Below are 18,052 nucleotides of genomic sequence, written 5' to 3' on the forward strand. Positions count from 1 at the left end.
TGTTCTGGAGTCTAAGCCCTCAGGGGAGGCCATGCCCATGGTGTGTGCACAGTGCCCTGTGCAATGGGTCTGTTGGCTCATCTTGCTGGAATTGCTCTGACAGATGAGGCCAGCTCCCTGCAATATGAAATTTTAATGACTTTTATAGAGCCCTCTCTAGTTGCCTCCCTTCCCTGTGAGGGCAGCTCTGAGCTTCCCACCCGCGCACAGGGGAAACAGAAGGTGCCAGACCCCAGGCCTTGTCACGAGCTTCGGAAGCTGGGCTCTCCTCACACACATACTATTTTCCTCTTTGGTTTCTTGGCTAAATGGGATGAGACGCCACGGCCAGCTAGCTCTCAGTGAGGGTAACCTTGATGAGAGTGATGATCATGCAAGGCACGTAACCTGGGCTGTGAAAAAATGAGTGCAAAGGAGAAAGGCGAGGGGTGCTGCTGGGTGAGGAGCAGCAAGCGCATGCCCCTTGCCGGGGAGGCAGAGGCCGGGTACCGCGGGCTGGTGGCTGTCCCTGCCCAGTGCCCAGGGGCTCGGAGCAGCCGATGGGTCTGCCACTGCGACGCTGCCTGCAGCAGTGCCCCCGCCACCCATGGCACCCGGCTCTGCCCTGCTGCCTCTCCCTCAGGAAGCGTGCTTTGAGGTGGGAGATCCTTCTCTCGGAAGGGGACCGAGCTGGTGCCCCAGCACGCAGGCTGTAACCGGACTGGAGTGAGGGTCCTGCGGGGGCTGTGAGCACCGGCCATCGAGTGTCTGGTGAGATGGGCCCTCAGCAGGCGACGAGCAGCTGTTCCTGGGTCCTGAAGGGGATTTTGATTCCTTTTACTGCTTACTTTTTCACAAGTTTAATTAGTAAATTCCTGAAAATCCTTGCTTGCACTCCCAATATTTACACTTCAAACAATTCCTCCCTTTCTTCAATAAGAATATATTGTAAACTATGTAATACCCAGTAGTGGTGGCCCAAAGCACTGCAGTTGGAAGTTGGCTAAAAATTCGTGACTGCCTTTTTTAATAGCTTGGAAAAAATCTCCGGAGCGGGGCGGCGGTTTGTTGGTGCCCCTGAGACAAGCGGCTGGCTCAGGCCGAGCAGCCCTGCGGCCCCTTCCTTCCTGCCGGCCCCTCCGCCCGCTCTGGGCAGACGTACGGCTTGATTTAACCGCAAAGCATGAAAATCTTCGCGGAAACGAAGGAGTTGGTCAGGTCAGATGGCAGGTGTGTGACATGCCGAGATCTGTTTCAGTAAATAAATTCTGAGCAGCGAGCCAAAATCAACCTGCTGTATGGGCGCGCGGGGTTCTCTCACTCGGTATGCCGGGGCCTGGGGCCAGGGTGCCCGCCGAGGACCAGAGCCAGGGTGCCCGCTGGAGCCAGGGTGCCCGCTGGAGCCAGGGTGCCCGCTGGAGCCAGGGTGCCCGCCGGCCCCGCAGCCGGGGTGCCCGCGGGGCGAGGAGCCGGGCGGGGCCGCGCGGAGGGATCCGTGCCCGCTGCGGGCCGGCCCGCTGGGCTCGGCGGTGCTGCACCGCCCCCTGCTGCCCGCCCGCCGCCCCCGCCGTGGCTCGGCGCTGCCCTGCCCCGCCCTGCCCCGCCCGCACGGTGCGGGGCCGCTGCCTGGCGGGCCGGTGTCCCCGCCGCAGCGCTGCGCACAGGGTGCGGGGCGCGGGTGCGGGGCGCGGCCCGGGGCACCGCGCAGGGCCCCGGTGAAGCGCAGTAAATCCCTGACTCCGGGGCAGGTATTTACGTACCGCAGGCTGTTTCAGAAGGAAGAGCTCGGTAAGGCCACCTGATCCCCAATAAGAATTCAATTAAGATTTTAATAAAACCCTTGCAGAGAGCTGGGTCAAGAAGAGGCCCCTTGAAAAAAAGCCGAGCGCAGCAAGTTTGTGCTGCGAGCTGCGTTGTGATGCGCTGCTCAGCGCCTGTGGCTTGCTTCCCTTCATCTCCAGCCAAGCCACTGTCTCCAGCTGTCTCAGACGATTGCTGAGTCTCCTAAAGGCCCGGCTGCGTAAGAGGCTCTGAGGAGAGTTCATGAGCATTTCTCTCACTGCTGGTTTCTCCCCCAGTGCTGTCTCCATCTCTCCCAGTATCCAAAGGCATCTTAACGTCTTTCTGTCAGCAGCAGCAATAAGTACTTTAACACAAGTACCTCCTGGCCAGGGATTTTCTGCCATCCCAGCTGTCCACAGTCAGCTTTTCTATCATATGTTTGTGTCTTCTGTAAAAGAAAATGAGTGCTTTCCCTCTTTTGACTTTATCTGCTTTTACAAAACTGCAGTGTTGGGTGATGACTGTACATTACTTTGTTTCTCAAAGCCCAGGCATGGAGCATTTTAATTCCAAGTTTAAAAGTGAAAGAGTTAGAACTGAGGATTACTCATCCACACATACCTACAATAAGGGACCTCTCACTCCCTTTCCAGAAAAAAACCCAGCCCTGGGTATGCTGAAAGGTGTGAGCACCATCTGGGGTGGCTGCTTCAATCGCCAGGACACACTGACTTTGCCTGCTAGTCAAGGCGCTGTCTGGAAGGAGCACACGCAGTGGAGGAGTAGGTGATTAATGCCTGCGAAATCCTGGCCCAGGGAAGAGCCAGCCCTGCCAGATGCGATAATGTTGTCCTCTGACAAATGGTCATAGCTTGGCCTTCTTCAGATAACGATTTAGTTTTGTGTGTGAGCTTCAGATATTGATCCCACCAGGGAAGGGTTCCCTGTCACACAGCCATCCATCCCACCTCAATACTCAGCTCTCAGAGCTGACAGGGTTTGGCTATACTTCTTCTTTTCATTGGCACTTCTGCACCCGCTAACAATTACAAATATGCATTTCTATTTATCTTGCACCTTTCAGCTGGAAGTCTAAGCACTTTACCCATACAAATTAAGCATTGCAACACAACAGCTAGATATGCAGGGAGTACAGAGGGATCACCCAGACGGCACATTGCTGTAACACAGCTGTTTCTTGTAATGTGGCAGATACTTAGCAGAAATCAAGAATATCTGAACAGAAAGTTTAAACCAGCTGTTTTCAAACTTATTTTTGGTAATCCGTAAAGGAGTCTGCTAGAGGTGTGGGCCCCAATACAGCAGACTCGGGTACCGTGGTGATAGGCTTGCTTTTCTGAGATGCACATACTGCATCACCTTCAGCAGTGAGTGTAGCGTAAGCCCTCAGCCTCTTACCCCAGACACGCCGCTCGCTGCCCTTGCAATGGCCCTGACGTAACAGTATTTTGAGCCAGAACATCTACTGGATCAACTGGATCTGGATTTTTGGACAATGTCAAGCCTTTATGGTTTTTTTCTTAAAACCATTTCAAACAGTGTCATCAGCTCCAGGTTCTTGAGACCTGGCTCCCCGGGGTGCTCTCGCCAACCTGAGGATGGGCACAAACTGGAACCCAGCCACTTTCATGCAGGTCCAGAATGAGCGGTTCAGCCAGCAGAGCTTTCCCAGGAGCCATTCTGTGGCAGAACTAACTTACCTCATCTTTATGTAAAGCCACGCAGTAAAGGTGCTCATATACTGCTGTCATTTTAAGGTCCATGTAATCTTACATGAACTTCTAAAGGCATATGTGTTCGTGATCAATCCCCAAAACCTGTGGGGACAGCAGCACGGCAGAGGCACGTTAGCTCAGTTTGGAAACAGCGGTGTGCTCTTCTTAAACAAGCACATCCTCAGAAACGCCTGCAGTGCTGACTTTCTGCCTGACATTGTTCATGTATAATTGGTTATGTCAGCTCTACTGTAAAACACTATAAAAATGAAACTTCTTCCAGGGACAACTGAATTCTGGTAATTTCCAAGTCAAGTAATTTATGTCTGAAGTTGGGGTCCAATTTCTATGCTACAAGGGCCTTACACATCAGTTATGCAGGACTGGCTGCTAAAGATGGGCAGCACGTCATCCAGGTTGAGAGGTGGACACATCTAAAAGGTGATTCATCCTTAGAGATGAGTCACTTCTTAAGTGTGCCTCTTCCTCTCCACTGATGATAAAGAAAACCTGGCTAAATAGCTCAGACATCTACATTGTGGATTTACAAAACACCTGAAAGGAATCTGACCTGTGACTTTGTAACTTGCTGAGAGAGGATGCTGAGCTTATGGGCCATTTGAATGAGCAGAAACCCATTCTTAAAACTAACCTTTTACATTTTAATACGGTATTTACCACTTGTGTAGCAATCGCAGATCCAGGTTGTTGGCTAAGCAGTATCTCAAGATGCCTAAATCCCACAGTTGATGTTTCCTGTCTTTATCCGTACGTAACAGAACCACTACCCAGCCAGCAATCCTGCCAGCAGGAATTTGGAAAAGGGTGCTTGCAGGCCAAGCTTAAGATGTGTTGGCAACACTGTGCATGTGGGCAGTTTACACAGCCCGCAGTCTAATTTCAGCTGTAACCACTACTGCTATTAGATTCTCATTATGCACGGGTGTTTGCATGCATGTGGAACAGAGGCTGTACCATTTAATTACATCTACAGCCGTGGAAAGGTCCCATCACGTCTATAACTACCAGCCTAATTTGAAACCCTCTTTGCTCGAGAGCAGGTAATCCCACCCTTGTCCCTCCTTGCTTTTAGGAGTGCATGAAGGTATTGGGCCATTTTAGAGAATTTCGACATGCAGCATAAAGCCTTGAGAACTGAAGCTGCCCTGAAAATAAAAAGTGATGGTGTGATCCAAATTGAATTGTATGACTGCACCTTTTTATTTTTGGGAGACTGAGCTGAAGGTGAAGATTGTGTGTGGTGCAGACTAGCAAAGAGCTGTTAAGTTATCTGGCTTCATGCATTTGAAAAATCAGTGTTAAAAACACATGAGCAATAAATACATGGTGCATTTAATATCTTGACTGCTCAGATAGCTACCTGCTCCCTGTCCACCCCCAAAATTCCTGCTGCCTTATTCTCAAGCCTCAATCAACACGTAAGTGCTTCTCAAAGAGGAGTAGCAATGTGTCAGTTTTCCTTGCGTTCAGGTAGGACTGTATTGTGTCGAGCAAAGTACCCCAGTCGTTTGTAAGCCAAAAACTCCTGAACTTATTCTCTGGCTTTGAGAAACTCAGCCTGTCCTCATGCCTCAGCATGTAGCTAAAAGATATTTCTGCTGTGAGGAAATGCTGGTTTCAAAGGCCCCTGCTGTCTCTTACCCCAAACTGCAGTCCCTCCCTGCCCTGTGAAATAATTCGAGTTTAAACTAACCATACAAGAAGAAATCATTTCAGTGATCTGGCTTGCAACATAAGCATCAAGCAGTGTGACAGAGGGGCTGCAAGCTGCAGAGAGCACGGAATGGGGGGTTTAAAATTTTTGTCACCAAAGCAAATCTATCATGTAACTACGCCCTTGCTTTTCTGCCCTGGGAAACACAACTACAGTAGCACTACCCTGCTTAGCTGTCTTGTCGAGTGTCATATATGTGTAGGTACTGCCTGCACAGGCATCAGCAGTGTTTAAATTTGTGCCTTGGAGGCTCACGCTGGAGGAAATGTTGAGAACACAGTGACCATAAAGGAGCATGGAATGGGAACTGTGCCTCACAAGGTGTGACACCGGGACATAGGATGTCACAGCAGCAGAGACTGTTCATTGTTAACATCACCTTCTAATTCTCTTTTTTTTTTAAATTTTATTTTTAGTGTGGAAACAGTAAATGATGGGCAGTTTCATAGTGTGGAACTCATGATGCTGAACCAAACTCTGAACCTGGTGGTGGACAAGGGGACTCCCAAGAGTCTAGGAAAACTCCAGAAACAGTCCTCTGTCAGCCTCAATACACCCCTCTACATTGGAGGTACAGTGAGTTGCGCTGAACTTTGAGATTTTGACATGTGTTCTCAGAAGCAAATCATCTTCCATCCTACAGAGAGAAATCTCAGGGCCGGGGGGGCAATGACTAGCAGTTTGCCTTCCCCCTCTGCCAGAGGTTGCTTTGCTCAACAGAGAGCCGGGAAACCACACCTCTGCTCTTCTGCTTCGTGCGCCTCAGCCCACTAGCACCCCACTGCACGGCCAGCACTGCCGCGCACGCCAGAGTGAGGAAGCTAACCTCAGCACAGCACAGGCTGCTTCTGTGTTTGTTACACAGCCACGGCAAGAACAATCAGTTTGTAATTTCTAAAGCTTTCAGAACTGGCTGGCACCAAAATGTCATGGTTGAAGAATACAATGGAAGTGTCACAGTCACAGCAAAAAAGCAAATCAATAGTCAGTAGGTTTAAATGTACCATAAATGAGCAGTATTTCTGCTGGAAATGCTAAAAATGGGGGGGAGAGGGGGAGGGGTATGGGGTCTGGGACAGAGATTAAAACATCCAAACCATATTAACACACAAGCTGACTTAGAACTTCTTGGCTAATAGTTTTCTTATTGGAAACTGAAGCCAGAGCTTCAGTATTAGAAAGATATTAAAATTGACCAAACTTCAGTTAAGAAGTTTTTTCACATTCAGTAGTGAATTTTGGGAGAAGGAGGGGATAAGTGGTGTGGGGTACAGATGCCCAGAATAATGAGTATCCTGCTAATTAGGTGTCTGGATATGAGAGACAGAATGAAGGCTGTACTCTACCCAACAGATTTGTTTTTGCCAGAACCGCCCTCAGCTCTATTCTGGACTGAATGTTGAAATCTGTCCCTTTCAGTGACACAGAGTTCTTGAATTTTTAGTCAGCCTATTCTAAATACAAAAGTCAGCAGAACAATAATAGACTTTGAAAGTCTTTGAGCTTTTTCTAACAAGATCATTGAAGCCAATAGTAGAAACTCTTAACTTCACTTGGTGCTGGTCAAGCCTTTTGTAAATAATTCCCTTTGATAACACTTTTCTAAAAGAACCCTGAATATTGCCCTTGTAAATCAGAAAACTGGCTAATCTTGCTTTGTACAGAGCTGAACTTTTATAATTGGCTCCTATTAAGAATGTCACAGACTATTAAAGAGCATTACACATCAAAGATAATCTGCTGGTGAGGACATCACAATTTCTCCCTCTAGCACAGCATAAAAGATACCAACCCCACAGCAATTTATACACAGGGAGCTTGGGAAGTAATCACATGGAAAAGTTGTTAATGGATGAGCATTGTGGATCAATACTAATTCTCAAAAGGTACCTACAAAACAGCATTCACAGGACAAACCTGAGACCTGAACGAAGGACTATTGAATACCAGAAGGCATGGGCTCAGAGGAGACTTTTTTTATTGCCCATTAAAATTCTTCTTGCTTCTTTCTAAACCTTCACTGTTCTGCACATCCCGTGTCTCTGCACATAGCATTCCCATGGATGCCAGCTGCCCTTCCACTGCAGACTGTTTAGTTAGAGTAATTGATTAAATCATCCCAGAGCAATTGTTCCTAACCTGCACTAAGCTTTAAGATAGACCTGAGCCTTCATGTGCCCACAATTTTTGTCCATCTCTCCAACTACATCACCTGGTCTAGCAACTTTCCTCCTAATGCACCGTTAAACAAAGATGCTGGTTTTGTTTTAAGACCATCTTTAACGGTGGAGTTACTTATGGATAGCAAATTCAGAGGCCTTACACAGCTGAAAATGGAAGCACTTGCCTATGCTACCAGCTGTACAGCCCAAGCAGATGTCAGTGGGGAGGGTATAACACAACATCCAAAAGAATCTGCTGGCCATCTGAGCGTATGAACTCTTCCGAGCGCTTGAACAAGGTGGAAGGTACTCGCCACAAAGACTTGGCCTGGCCTCCTGAACTGCTGTTCCCTGTCTCTAGAGTTCTTCTGCATTGGTTTTGATGGAGTGCACTGCTACCACTCCCTGTCCTAACACTGTGATCTAGTAGCGCCTAACTATCTTGCTGGTTCCCAGAGGTGGTAGCTACCTGCTGGCAAGTAAAGATATTCTTAAACCTCTCAGAAGGATAATTGCTATTAGACTATAGACAGGAGGAGCATCATCTGAGGTCATCAAAAATACATGGTCATCAGCCAAAAAGAAAAAACACTGGTTGGGTTTTGGTGGGGTTATTTTTGTCATATACCTCTTACGTAAGCTTGAGCAAGTGATTTTATTTTTGTTTCTTTCCGTTTCCAGAATGAGGACAATGAGACTGTGCTGCCTCACAAAGGTCCTATGTAAATTAATTCTTTAAAGATTATAAGGGGCTGTGACAAAAGAAACATTAGCAATTATAATTTATGTATTATCATTGTAACTGTGAGTAAACCTTCCCTTTTTGGTTTTATCTGAAGGGATCCCGACCTCTACTGGATTATCTTCACTGCGCCAGGGTGCAGATAAGACACCAAACGGTTTTCATGGATGTATTCACGACGTCCGCATCAATAACGAGCTGCAGGATTTCAAGGATTTACCACAGCAGTCACTAGGAGTCCTTCCTGGCTGCAAATCCTGTAACATCTGCAAGCACGGTATTTGCCGGTCCCTGGAGAAAACAAGTGTGATTTGTGAATGTCACCCAGGCTGGACGGGCCCCCTGTGTGACCAGGAAATGGGAGACCCATGTCTTAACCACAAGTAAGCTCAAACGAATGCTGGTGGGAGGGTGGAAGCTTTAGAGCTAATGCATATTTCACATTTCATCTTGTAAAACCACATCTGACTATTTTTGGAGGTGCTGGGCTCCCACACAAAATTATTGACAGTCATGAGTCAGCATCCATGGCAACTCTCAAATTCCACTCCTTGTTCTGATGTTGCTCGCTCTCCAAATGAGGTCTTTGTTCTGGAGGAGCTATGGTGTTGATACTGCAGGTCATACTTTCAGCTGTGACTCTACACATTAAAATATGAAAACTCCTGTTAACGGGTATGGCTTACCTCTGAGGTGGTGAGTGCCTGCACTTACCCAGAGCAAAGCAGAGCTGCCTGTGAGCAGGACGTACGCATTTTAGGGATATGCCCACAGCAGCATTGGACCCAGTATTCAAACTGACTCCCTGAAGACCGTTATGCACACCGATGTGAACAGTTTTAAATTTCCCCAATAGATGACTTAAATATTACATTCCGAAACACCCCTTTAAAGTGCAAGTTTAAAGGATAGCATAAAGTTGCACGCGAAGGGAGCATGAGTGTAAAGCACTCACAGTTCAAAGGCTCAATAACCACATCTCTATCAGAAACAGTGGATAAATAGCTTGCTGATGGCAAGTACACAAGGAAACAGTCCAACGCAGACCAGCAGTCTGCATAATTTGGTGCTGTTTCATGAGCAGATGGAAGTACTTTTGTTTTAGAAGCTACTTTGGTTTTTCTGTCTGTGGAAGGGGCTTTCCACAAGCACATACTTTTGACAGGTAAATTGACACAGTGAATAATCACTCTCTGAAGGGCAGAAATTTAACTTGGCAGAGGTACCATTTTAAACTTGCTTCTGGGTCTAATTCTGCAAAGTACTGAACGCTGGAAGGTGTTGAGAAGCACCTGAGAGTTTACAGACCAAAGGTATGAAGACCCAAGTGAAGAAACACTCAGAGACCCAAATGTTTCCTTGAATTTCCAACATCAACATGAAGCTGTTATGGTTGGACAGAGAAAAATAAGGGAGTTCCAGATGTTTACATGATGAGGGATTGTTTCTCTCATAGTCTAAGGAGGGTGATGCAATCTTGAGCGCAGCCCGCTTGCTAAGGAAGGTAGCTAAGCATATTTTTGATGCTGGCGTACTGTCCCACCTTTCATTAATTCACTTTTGGAGTTGCCTCCTTAAAGCCAGGCCCTTTGTGTCCAGGGGATTATGGTGGCCTTCTGGCAGGTGTCTGCTTCAACACGCACAGATGAATCTCAGCGAGGAAAAGCATAAAGAGCAGGTAGTTGATGATAACAGGAGTCACCAAGCACAGCTGTAGTTAGTGGGGCAGAAAATACTGCTTCATCTAGACTGTAACTCCCTTTCTTACAGTATTTTGCATATCTTGACCTGACTGAAACTGCTTTTATTATTTATGGGTTTTAGTTCAAAGCTTAAAAATAAAATTACAAGGATTCAACATAAGCAGGGAACAACTTTAAAGTACCAGAAAGAAAATGAATAAAAATAAGAGAAAGACGTGGGTTTATGCCAAGTAGGACCTGATATAGCAAAGGTTTATAATCCCTAAGCAGTTTTTCCTTGGCTGGACAGTGTTGCTTTCTTGCCTGTCATCAGTCTATTTCAACCCTGTCCCTGTCCCAGCAGTAGGGATAGTGTCAGAGAACTTGCTAAGGATCAACACCACTCCCTGTGGTACTCCTCAGAAAATACCAAAGCTCACTGCAGGCCACGAGCCAGTGAACCCAACTACAGCTGCCTGTCAATAAGTCTGTGCATAACTTTTCCACAAACACCTTCATTTATCACACAAGTTTTCATCACCTGGTATTATTTGTAGAGTAATTCTGCTAAGGAAGCCTGGGCGTGCAGCTTGATTGTTGGCACTTAGTTCCATGTGCTGATGCTGTAAATGTGAGCTGTCTTGTGTGGATGCCAAGTGTTGGTCCATGCTCAGGGAGGAGCCTAATGTTTTCCAAAGAGATCACTTAGGATCGCAAATTCTAAATGTATTCTCTGAACATTATCCAGCACTCACCAAAAACTCAGTTTCTTCAGAGCATTTGACACTGAACTGCTGGGTTTAGGGTTAGTATCCTGGAAATAATGGGCAGAAGTGCCAAAACGAAATGTGCCTGGGGAAAGGGAACTTTCACGTCGAACACAGTCCAGCTCTAAATGCTTCGTTTTTCTCCAGGTGTCTGCATGGCAAGTGCATGGTGGCCAATGTGGCTTACACCTGTAAGTGCATGGAGGGCTACACCGGCATGTATTGTGACAAGAAGAACAATTCCTCAAATCCCTGCAGGATTTTGAAATGCAATCATGGGCAGTGTAAAATCTCCGAGCATGGGGAACCCTACTGCGAATGCGATCCTAACTATAGCGGAGAACATTGTGACAGAGGTACGCTTGGCTGGGGCCCAGGATGCTGGTCTGCTAGTTTACACCTTTGTTTTGATGTCTCTTCCATGTGACCTGTATTTGGGGGTAAATGGCAAATAGTAGAAGATAAAGCTAAGTCAGCCTCTACAGAGCAATACAGGGAGGAGAAACAAACCACACGACAGCTAGCTAGCTATTATCCAAACATACAGAAAAGGGGACACGTGCAGCAGAGTTTTCTCTGTCTCCTGAATCCGTAAGGTTTGCTGCTCCCAGGCTTGTGATGGGATGCTTAAAGGAGAAGTTGTTGCAAGGTTTACCGTGAGCAAGCCATAATCTGTTAATTGCAGTGCTGGGAAAGGAGGTCCCACCCTGCAAACCAAGGAGGTACTGCTCATCTGAAGTGGCTGTAAAGATTCTCAGCTTGCTCCCTCTGATGCAGCTGGGCAGGTTTCCTGGGGAATCCCACAGATCATGCTGGACTTGCCTGCTAGGGCAGGGGCCCAATCCTTCCGCCCTGACCTCAAAAGACTGGCTGGAAACTCAGTGAGGTCTAATTTCATCCCTTCTGCCTTTTTTTGTTGCTGTACAGAAGGAAGGAGCTGGCTTGTATGATTTTTATTTAGGTTGTGCCTTTCCTGTGAATGAATCACAGACTTTCCGAATTACACACATATACAGCCTCACCAGAGTGTATCTGGCTGCTTCAGAGTGACTGCAGAACAGCACAGACACGTGCAGGTATCCCAGATTGCTAATGCCATGCAGAGCAGCCTGACCTTTGATCCTGGGAAGCAGACACAGTAAAAGTAATTCATATTTTGCAGGAGTGTTGCAGGATTCAACACTCAGCATTCATTAAAGCACTTCCAGAACTGCTGATCAAAGCCAGCAGGCCTGCTTGGCCTCTGCCTTGTGGCGGATATTACACATTTGTGTAACACAAGCTCTGTTTTGATGGCAGGTACAAAGCAGTAAAAGATTAAGGTCCTTCTCATGCCATCTGTTTGCCTTGAATATCATACAAGTACAGGGCTGATCACTGGCATTTGGGGAATATCTGGCAAAATAGTTACCACATTTTTTTTTTTCCTTTACGTCTCTGTTGTCTTACCAGAGAACCTCTGCCAAGGAGACATAATTCGAGAAGTAGTCCGTAAGCAGCAGGGCTACACGTCGTGTGCCACTGCCTCCAAAGTACCCCGCCTGGAATGCCGCGGCAGCTGTGGCAACGGGCAGTGCTGCGTTCCTCTCCGGAGCAAAAGGCGGAAATACTTCTTCCAATGCGTGGATGGCTCCACCTTCACGGAAGAACTGGAGAGACACGTGGAATGCGGCTGCTCGAAATGCTTATAAGCCATTCTCCAGTCTCTTGCCACTTTAATCGACTCAGAAGCGCTATCAAAATGGGACCTATTTACTTTCAGAGTGAAGAAGAAGAAAATTATTAAGTATATTGTAAAATAAGCAAAAAATAGAACTTATTTTTATTATGGAAAGTGACTATTTTCATCTTTTATTATATAAAGTATCGCACCACTTTGGGTATATGTATCATATAGTGAGTTATTTTTACCATGAAACTTTTTTAACAGTTGTAAGAAAAAAAAATCAAAAGTTAAAAGTTAAAAAAAAATATATAAAGAAAACATAGCCTAACGGGAGAAGTGTGGGGGTGACTTTATGTGTATGCACAATGAACAAATGTAAAGGTGTTCCAAGGACCCGCCACAGAACCGATACAGGCTGAAGAAATCTCTGAAGCTCTGGGTGGGTCTCCTAAGAGAGCGGATCCCCCCGGCTGACAGCCATCTCGCCTGCTCGGGCACCCTGAGAAAGCCTCCCCCTCGGTCCCTTGCTCTGCCTAACACTGCCGACGCCGTTTTGTTCCTGTACAGTGGCTCCGCTTGCTGTTCTTGAACTGGTTCCCTATAGCACGTAGACACTGCCGTAGCTTGAGGCTAACTACATTATTTGACTATTGTAATACTATAATACATTTTCTGCTGTGTATGTTGTGTTTATCTGTGTTCACATTATATTCTGCAGCAACTGTACCTATAGAGCACAGGCAGCTTTATCCAAAAGAAGGGGACAAAGGGAAAGGAAGTGGGGAAATATATGTCGCTTTGGGAAATTTGGGGGCAAAATGTGAAATAAGTGCTAAGTAATGCCTAATAAATGACGTAGTACCTTTGTGTAAACTCCTCAGCTATGTTATTTCCCAAGTTTGTGCCTTCTTGCTCCCAGCCTTGATCCCTTTTTTGTATATGAAATATAAGGAATGCACTGCTACATAGTTTGTCATGCCTTGACACTTTAACTTGCAAAGGTTGTAAAGCGCACGAAAATATTGCAGGTGCCAGAACGTACCTGCAGCGTAACGGCTTTGACTCCCACTGTCACTTGAGCCATGGGTGTAAGCTGGGCTGTAGCTGCCTGTTCATCCACACGCTGGTGCCGAGCAGTCGGCTACTTTTCCACAGCTTTTTAAATGAGCAGAAGTTGCACTATATCCATGTGAAGGTGTTCAGCCGACATTTGTCCACCTTAGCAGCACTCTTTTCTCTGCACAAGGAGAGCCATCACAGCTCCATCCTGTCCTGTTCTGACGTTCGGTGCAGATTGACCAAATCAGCCAAAGCTTTTCCCTCTGCACTGCTTTGTATCCTACACTTGTGTCTCCCAAAGGACTCCCGTTAACTTGAGCTGTGTTCAGAGCAAGCGCTGAACAGGAAATGGAAATCAATGCAGGGATAAATTCTCACTGTGAATGTGAGGCAAAAATTGACTCTGGGAGCGAGTTTGATTTTTGGAGGGTTTTTGGCAGGGCTGCCTTTCAGGGTCAGTAAGTACATGCAAAAAGCACCGTGGATACCTTGAATTTTCTCTTACTGTTCTATTCCAAACATCCCCATCAAGCGTTCCATTATCAGCATAACTTCTTTCTTTCCCTACAATAGCAAGTACTATGGTCCTTTCTTCAATTCCTCTTTCTTTAAGAGAGGTAGCCAGAGATGATTCCTAGCAGCTGTAAGCTCCTTTTGAGAATGCTCATTGGTCTCACAAAAAAGATTCCGGATCAGGCGCTTCGGCAAAGGGTGAGTAGGAAAGCGGAATCAAGCAAACAGGGCTGTTGACTGGGGCTTGGGAAAGCTACACAGAACGCAGCCCTGCCATGACAAGCATAAATGTTTGCTTCCCGTTAAAGATAAGTGACCATCTAGCCATCGTGCAACCGGGAGGCTCCAACATGCTTAGCATTCTGCTACATCAGTCTCTCCTTAACTGCAGCAGTTCATTCGTATTTCTTTGTTACTTCCAGAGCAACTTGAGCAGAAGGGACATTGCCAATATAATGCCGTCCCACAAAATAAGTATCAGTTTGTGGAGCCTGCGATCAGTGAAACATAAAACAATTGCTAGTTAAATGTACCAAACTGATTGAAACTGTACAGCTCAAGAGCCAGGGAAAAACTAATGCTAGTTGCAAGTACTGTGAACTGCTCTTTATTTTGGATATCACATCAGAAGCTCGGAGCAGCTGGTGTTTGCAGTGTGCAACCAAAATCACCCAAATCCACAACCTACAGGTTTTAAAAATCCACGCAACTAACTGCACAAAGAGACTTGTGCAAATATGCGCCTGGCACACCACTATCGTTAATATTTCATTCCTGCTTAAAACACTTTAATTTCTGAAGAAGCAGCTGCTATGGTGCCAGGCGGAAGAGATCCAGACCAAGCAGTGGCTTGCAAGCCCTCTGTGTGCTCTACTGCACAATTTGTACCAGTGAACTGTCAAGGCCTGCAGAAACACGGCCGCTCTTGAACAACACCCAAAGCAGTGTTCACGTTGTCCCTTGAGCAGCAACGTGTGTGAGAGAGAAGGTGACATTTACTCGTAGCCTCGCACCTGCTGGAGGGTGCTTTAAAAGGAATGATTTTGACTGGCCGGGCAAAGCCATCAACATCTTATTAACACATCACTCTGGGATTTATTTAAGCAAAGCCTTGCAGCAAAGTGACCAGCAACAGCTCAGCGAGGCTGGCCCTGTTCCTGGCCCTTTTCTGTCATGGCACTTCATTGTTAAGCGCTGGGATAAAGAACTAAGAATATCTATTTTGTAACCAAATGATGCAATTTTTGTACGCTTTTAGGCAGCACTTGCCATTGGATAGTGATGCTTTATGTCAATGATTCTCTGACTTGCTATAGAATTATTTTATGTTAAGAAGAAAATAAAAAGCATTCAGATGTGCCAAAAATGTGAGGTAAACTGAAGTGTAATTAGCTCTGAAAGTTCCTCTGTAACCTGCCTAATGTTACAATAAATTTCAAGAACCGCGGGTACAATGCAGTAGTTTTTACCTCTATAAAGTTTTAATATAAAGTGAAGAAAGATGCCTACCCTTAAAAAATGGCAATGCAGACTGGTGTGAACTGATGTATTTTATTAATAGATTCTCATTGTGATGTAAGTTTAAATAAATTGTTGGGTTATGGAAGATTGTAACATACCTTGTGATGCAGATTATTTCTACGTGTATTTGAGGTGTTGAGTCTGACCTTTTAGAGTATGTCAGGTAGCTCATGGGAAACGATGGGGGAAACCACACGCGATCCTCTTGGACAAATCTAGTCAGAGAATGGCTGTAGTTAAACACAGTATGAACAGCAATTACTTATTTTTATGGCATCACAACCTAATCTTTTAGGAGTATTACACACACAGATGAACTAAGCTACATAGGTTTTGAGCCTGGGCATTTTTTTCAATCAAATACTTTATTTGCAGCTTTTTTTTTTTTTTTTTATAAACTGTTTGAGGAAGGCCTGCAGCAAAAGTACACTACTTAATTAATAATAGAAATAAAGAAGAAATGAAATTTCTTCAATAAATGAAGAAGTATTGGGAATTGGGGTCAGAGGAGGTCTGGCTGAGGAAATGGAAGTCACCTAGCCAACAGTGGATGACAGTGTGATCTCCTGACATGCATTCCAAATTTGCTGCCACGCCTCTGTAGCTGGCTATTATTAGTGACCCAGGTGCAACAGGCCTTTTCTGCTCATTACATTCCAGCCTTAGCACAGAGTAAACCAAAGCTCCCACCTACTCCTTAGCCTTCCCTCACCCATGCCCCTGCAAAGCGCTCACATAGCGCTAATTATGCTTCGAACTACAGCCCTTAGAGTTGCCTTTGCCATTCCATGCAAAACTAGCGACAGCACCCAGCCAATAGAAACACTCAACCTTAATGAGCATCGTTAAGCCTGAACTATGAAGGTTAATTATATAATTGTAGCAGATGGTAGCATTTTCACCTAAAGCAAACTGAGCTGAGCCTACTAAAAAAGCCAGCGGGAACTGGTCAAAATTTTCTAGGTACTGGCTGAAGTAATGGCTTTGCACAACAGTTGTTTGTATTGCTCGTGGCTTCGCAGCACGCAGGCTCCTCGGCCACCGCTCAAGCAACCGCAGCCCAGGGATGAAAGGCTCTTGCCCATGCTCCAGCGCACAGCGCTGCAGGGATCGCTTCTTCGCCATCGCTCTGAGGCAAACAGTGCGGAGCGCTGCCGACCCCACGTTGCTCTACAGTTTTCCTAGTCAGCAGGGAACGGCTGGCTGGTGGTGCCGTTTGCAGGGTGTTGGCTGTGGGGTTTATGTTGTTCTCTGGGGGTCCTGTCTCCTCTGGTCTCTGTGACCTCTCTTAGGGGTTACTGCCCAGCTCCTCCTGCAGCTGACACAAGCCAGCCCCACAGCTCAGCAGGCCAGACTCCCAGAAGTGCCTTCGTTTCCCCAGCCCAAGGTACTTATGAGTAATAATCCCTTCGGCTTAAGGCTCAGTGAGATGTCAGACTGGATCCACTGGGTGGTGGGCACCGTGTGACCTGGGCCAGAATCTCTTTTGCCTCCCAGGACGTGCCCTGCAGCCTTCACCGACGGCCGGGTGACCTCACATGGCGTCCTGCTGGCAGCGGCCTTCGGCTCCGCGGCGCCCACTGCACCCCCAGCCCTGCCGGCGCTGAGCCGCCCGCCCGCCCCTGCCCCGCGCCGGGGCCAGACCCGCCCTGGCACGGCCACAGTCGCCGCTGGGGTGGCCGCCACCACCCGTGCCGGGGTCCCCGGCGGAGGCCGCTCTTGTCCCCTCGGGCCGCCGCCACAGTGGCGGGCGGAGGCAGCGGCGCGGATGCCGCCAGCAGGTGGCGCCGCAGGGCGCGGCCCGGCCCGCTCCGCTCGGCGGTGCTGTAACAGCACGGCGGGGCACGGCACGGGAGGGCGGGGAGGGGGAACGGCACGGGAGGGCGGGGAGGGGGCACGGCACGGGAGGGCGGGGAGGGGGCACGGCACGGGAGGGCGGGGAGGGGGCACGGCACGGGAGAGCGGGGAGGGGGCACGGCACGGGAGGGCGGGGAGGGGGCACGGCACGGGAGAGCGGGGAGGGGGGCACGGCACGGGAGAGCGGGCAGGGGGCACGGCACGGGAGAGCGGGCAGGGGGCACGGCACGGGAGGGCGGGGAGGGGGAACGGCACGGGAGGGCGGGGAGGGGGCACGGCACGGGAGAGCGGGCAGGGGGCACGGCACGGGAGGGCGGGGAGGGGGAACGGCACGGGAGGGCGGGGAGGGGGCACGGCACGGGAGAGCGGGGAGGGGGGCACGGCACGGGAGAGCGGGCAGGGGGCACGGCACGGGAGAGCGGGCAGGGGGCACGGCACGGGAGGGCGGGGAGGGGGCACGGCACGGGAGGGCGGGGAGGGGGGCAGGGCGCAGGAACGGCACGGCACGGGATAGCATGGCTCAGGGCAGGGCACACCGCACGGCACGGGCTGCTCCCATCGGAGGGCCCTACAGCAACGGCCGAGCCCCCTGCCTGGGCAGGGCAGGGCTGGCCGGGCCCGAGGCCGCTGCTGAGGGCTCTGGCCAGGTGCCTCAGGCCCTGGCAGGCGTGGGGCATCGGCCGGCTCCTGAGGGCACCTGCGCCAGCGTCTGACCCCCCTCTCGGTACAGAAATGCTTCCCCACATCCCGTCTAAACCTCCCTGGCGCAGCTTTGAACCATCCCCACGCGTCCTGTCACTGGATCCCAGGGAGAAAAGCTCAGCACCTCCCTCTCCACGTCCCCTCCTCAG

General features: G+C 48.5%; 1 protein-coding gene across 1 annotated transcript in view; it reads left to right on the top strand.

Annotated features, from left to right (window-relative positions):
* Nucleotides 1-15,437, top strand: part of SLIT3 (slit guidance ligand 3) — a 531,568-nt gene extending 516,131 nt beyond the window's left edge. Inside the window, exons 34-37 of the mRNA XM_027810336.2 lie at nt 5,649-5,803; nt 8,234-8,519; nt 10,733-10,941; nt 12,038-15,437. Of these exons, the coding sequence (XP_027666137.1) occupies nt 5,649-5,803; nt 8,234-8,519; nt 10,733-10,941; nt 12,038-12,276 (889 nt within the window). The 3' untranslated portion in view covers nt 12,277-15,437. The remainder of the gene's footprint in view (nt 1-5,648; nt 5,804-8,233; nt 8,520-10,732; nt 10,942-12,037) is intronic.
* Nucleotides 15,438-18,052: the final 2,615 nt, after the last annotated feature.

This window comes from Falco cherrug, chromosome 8, assembly GCF_023634085.1.
Source record: "Falco cherrug isolate bFalChe1 chromosome 8, bFalChe1.pri, whole genome shotgun sequence".
In the NCBI taxonomy this organism is placed as follows: Eukaryota; Metazoa; Chordata; class Aves; order Falconiformes; family Falconidae; genus Falco; species Falco cherrug.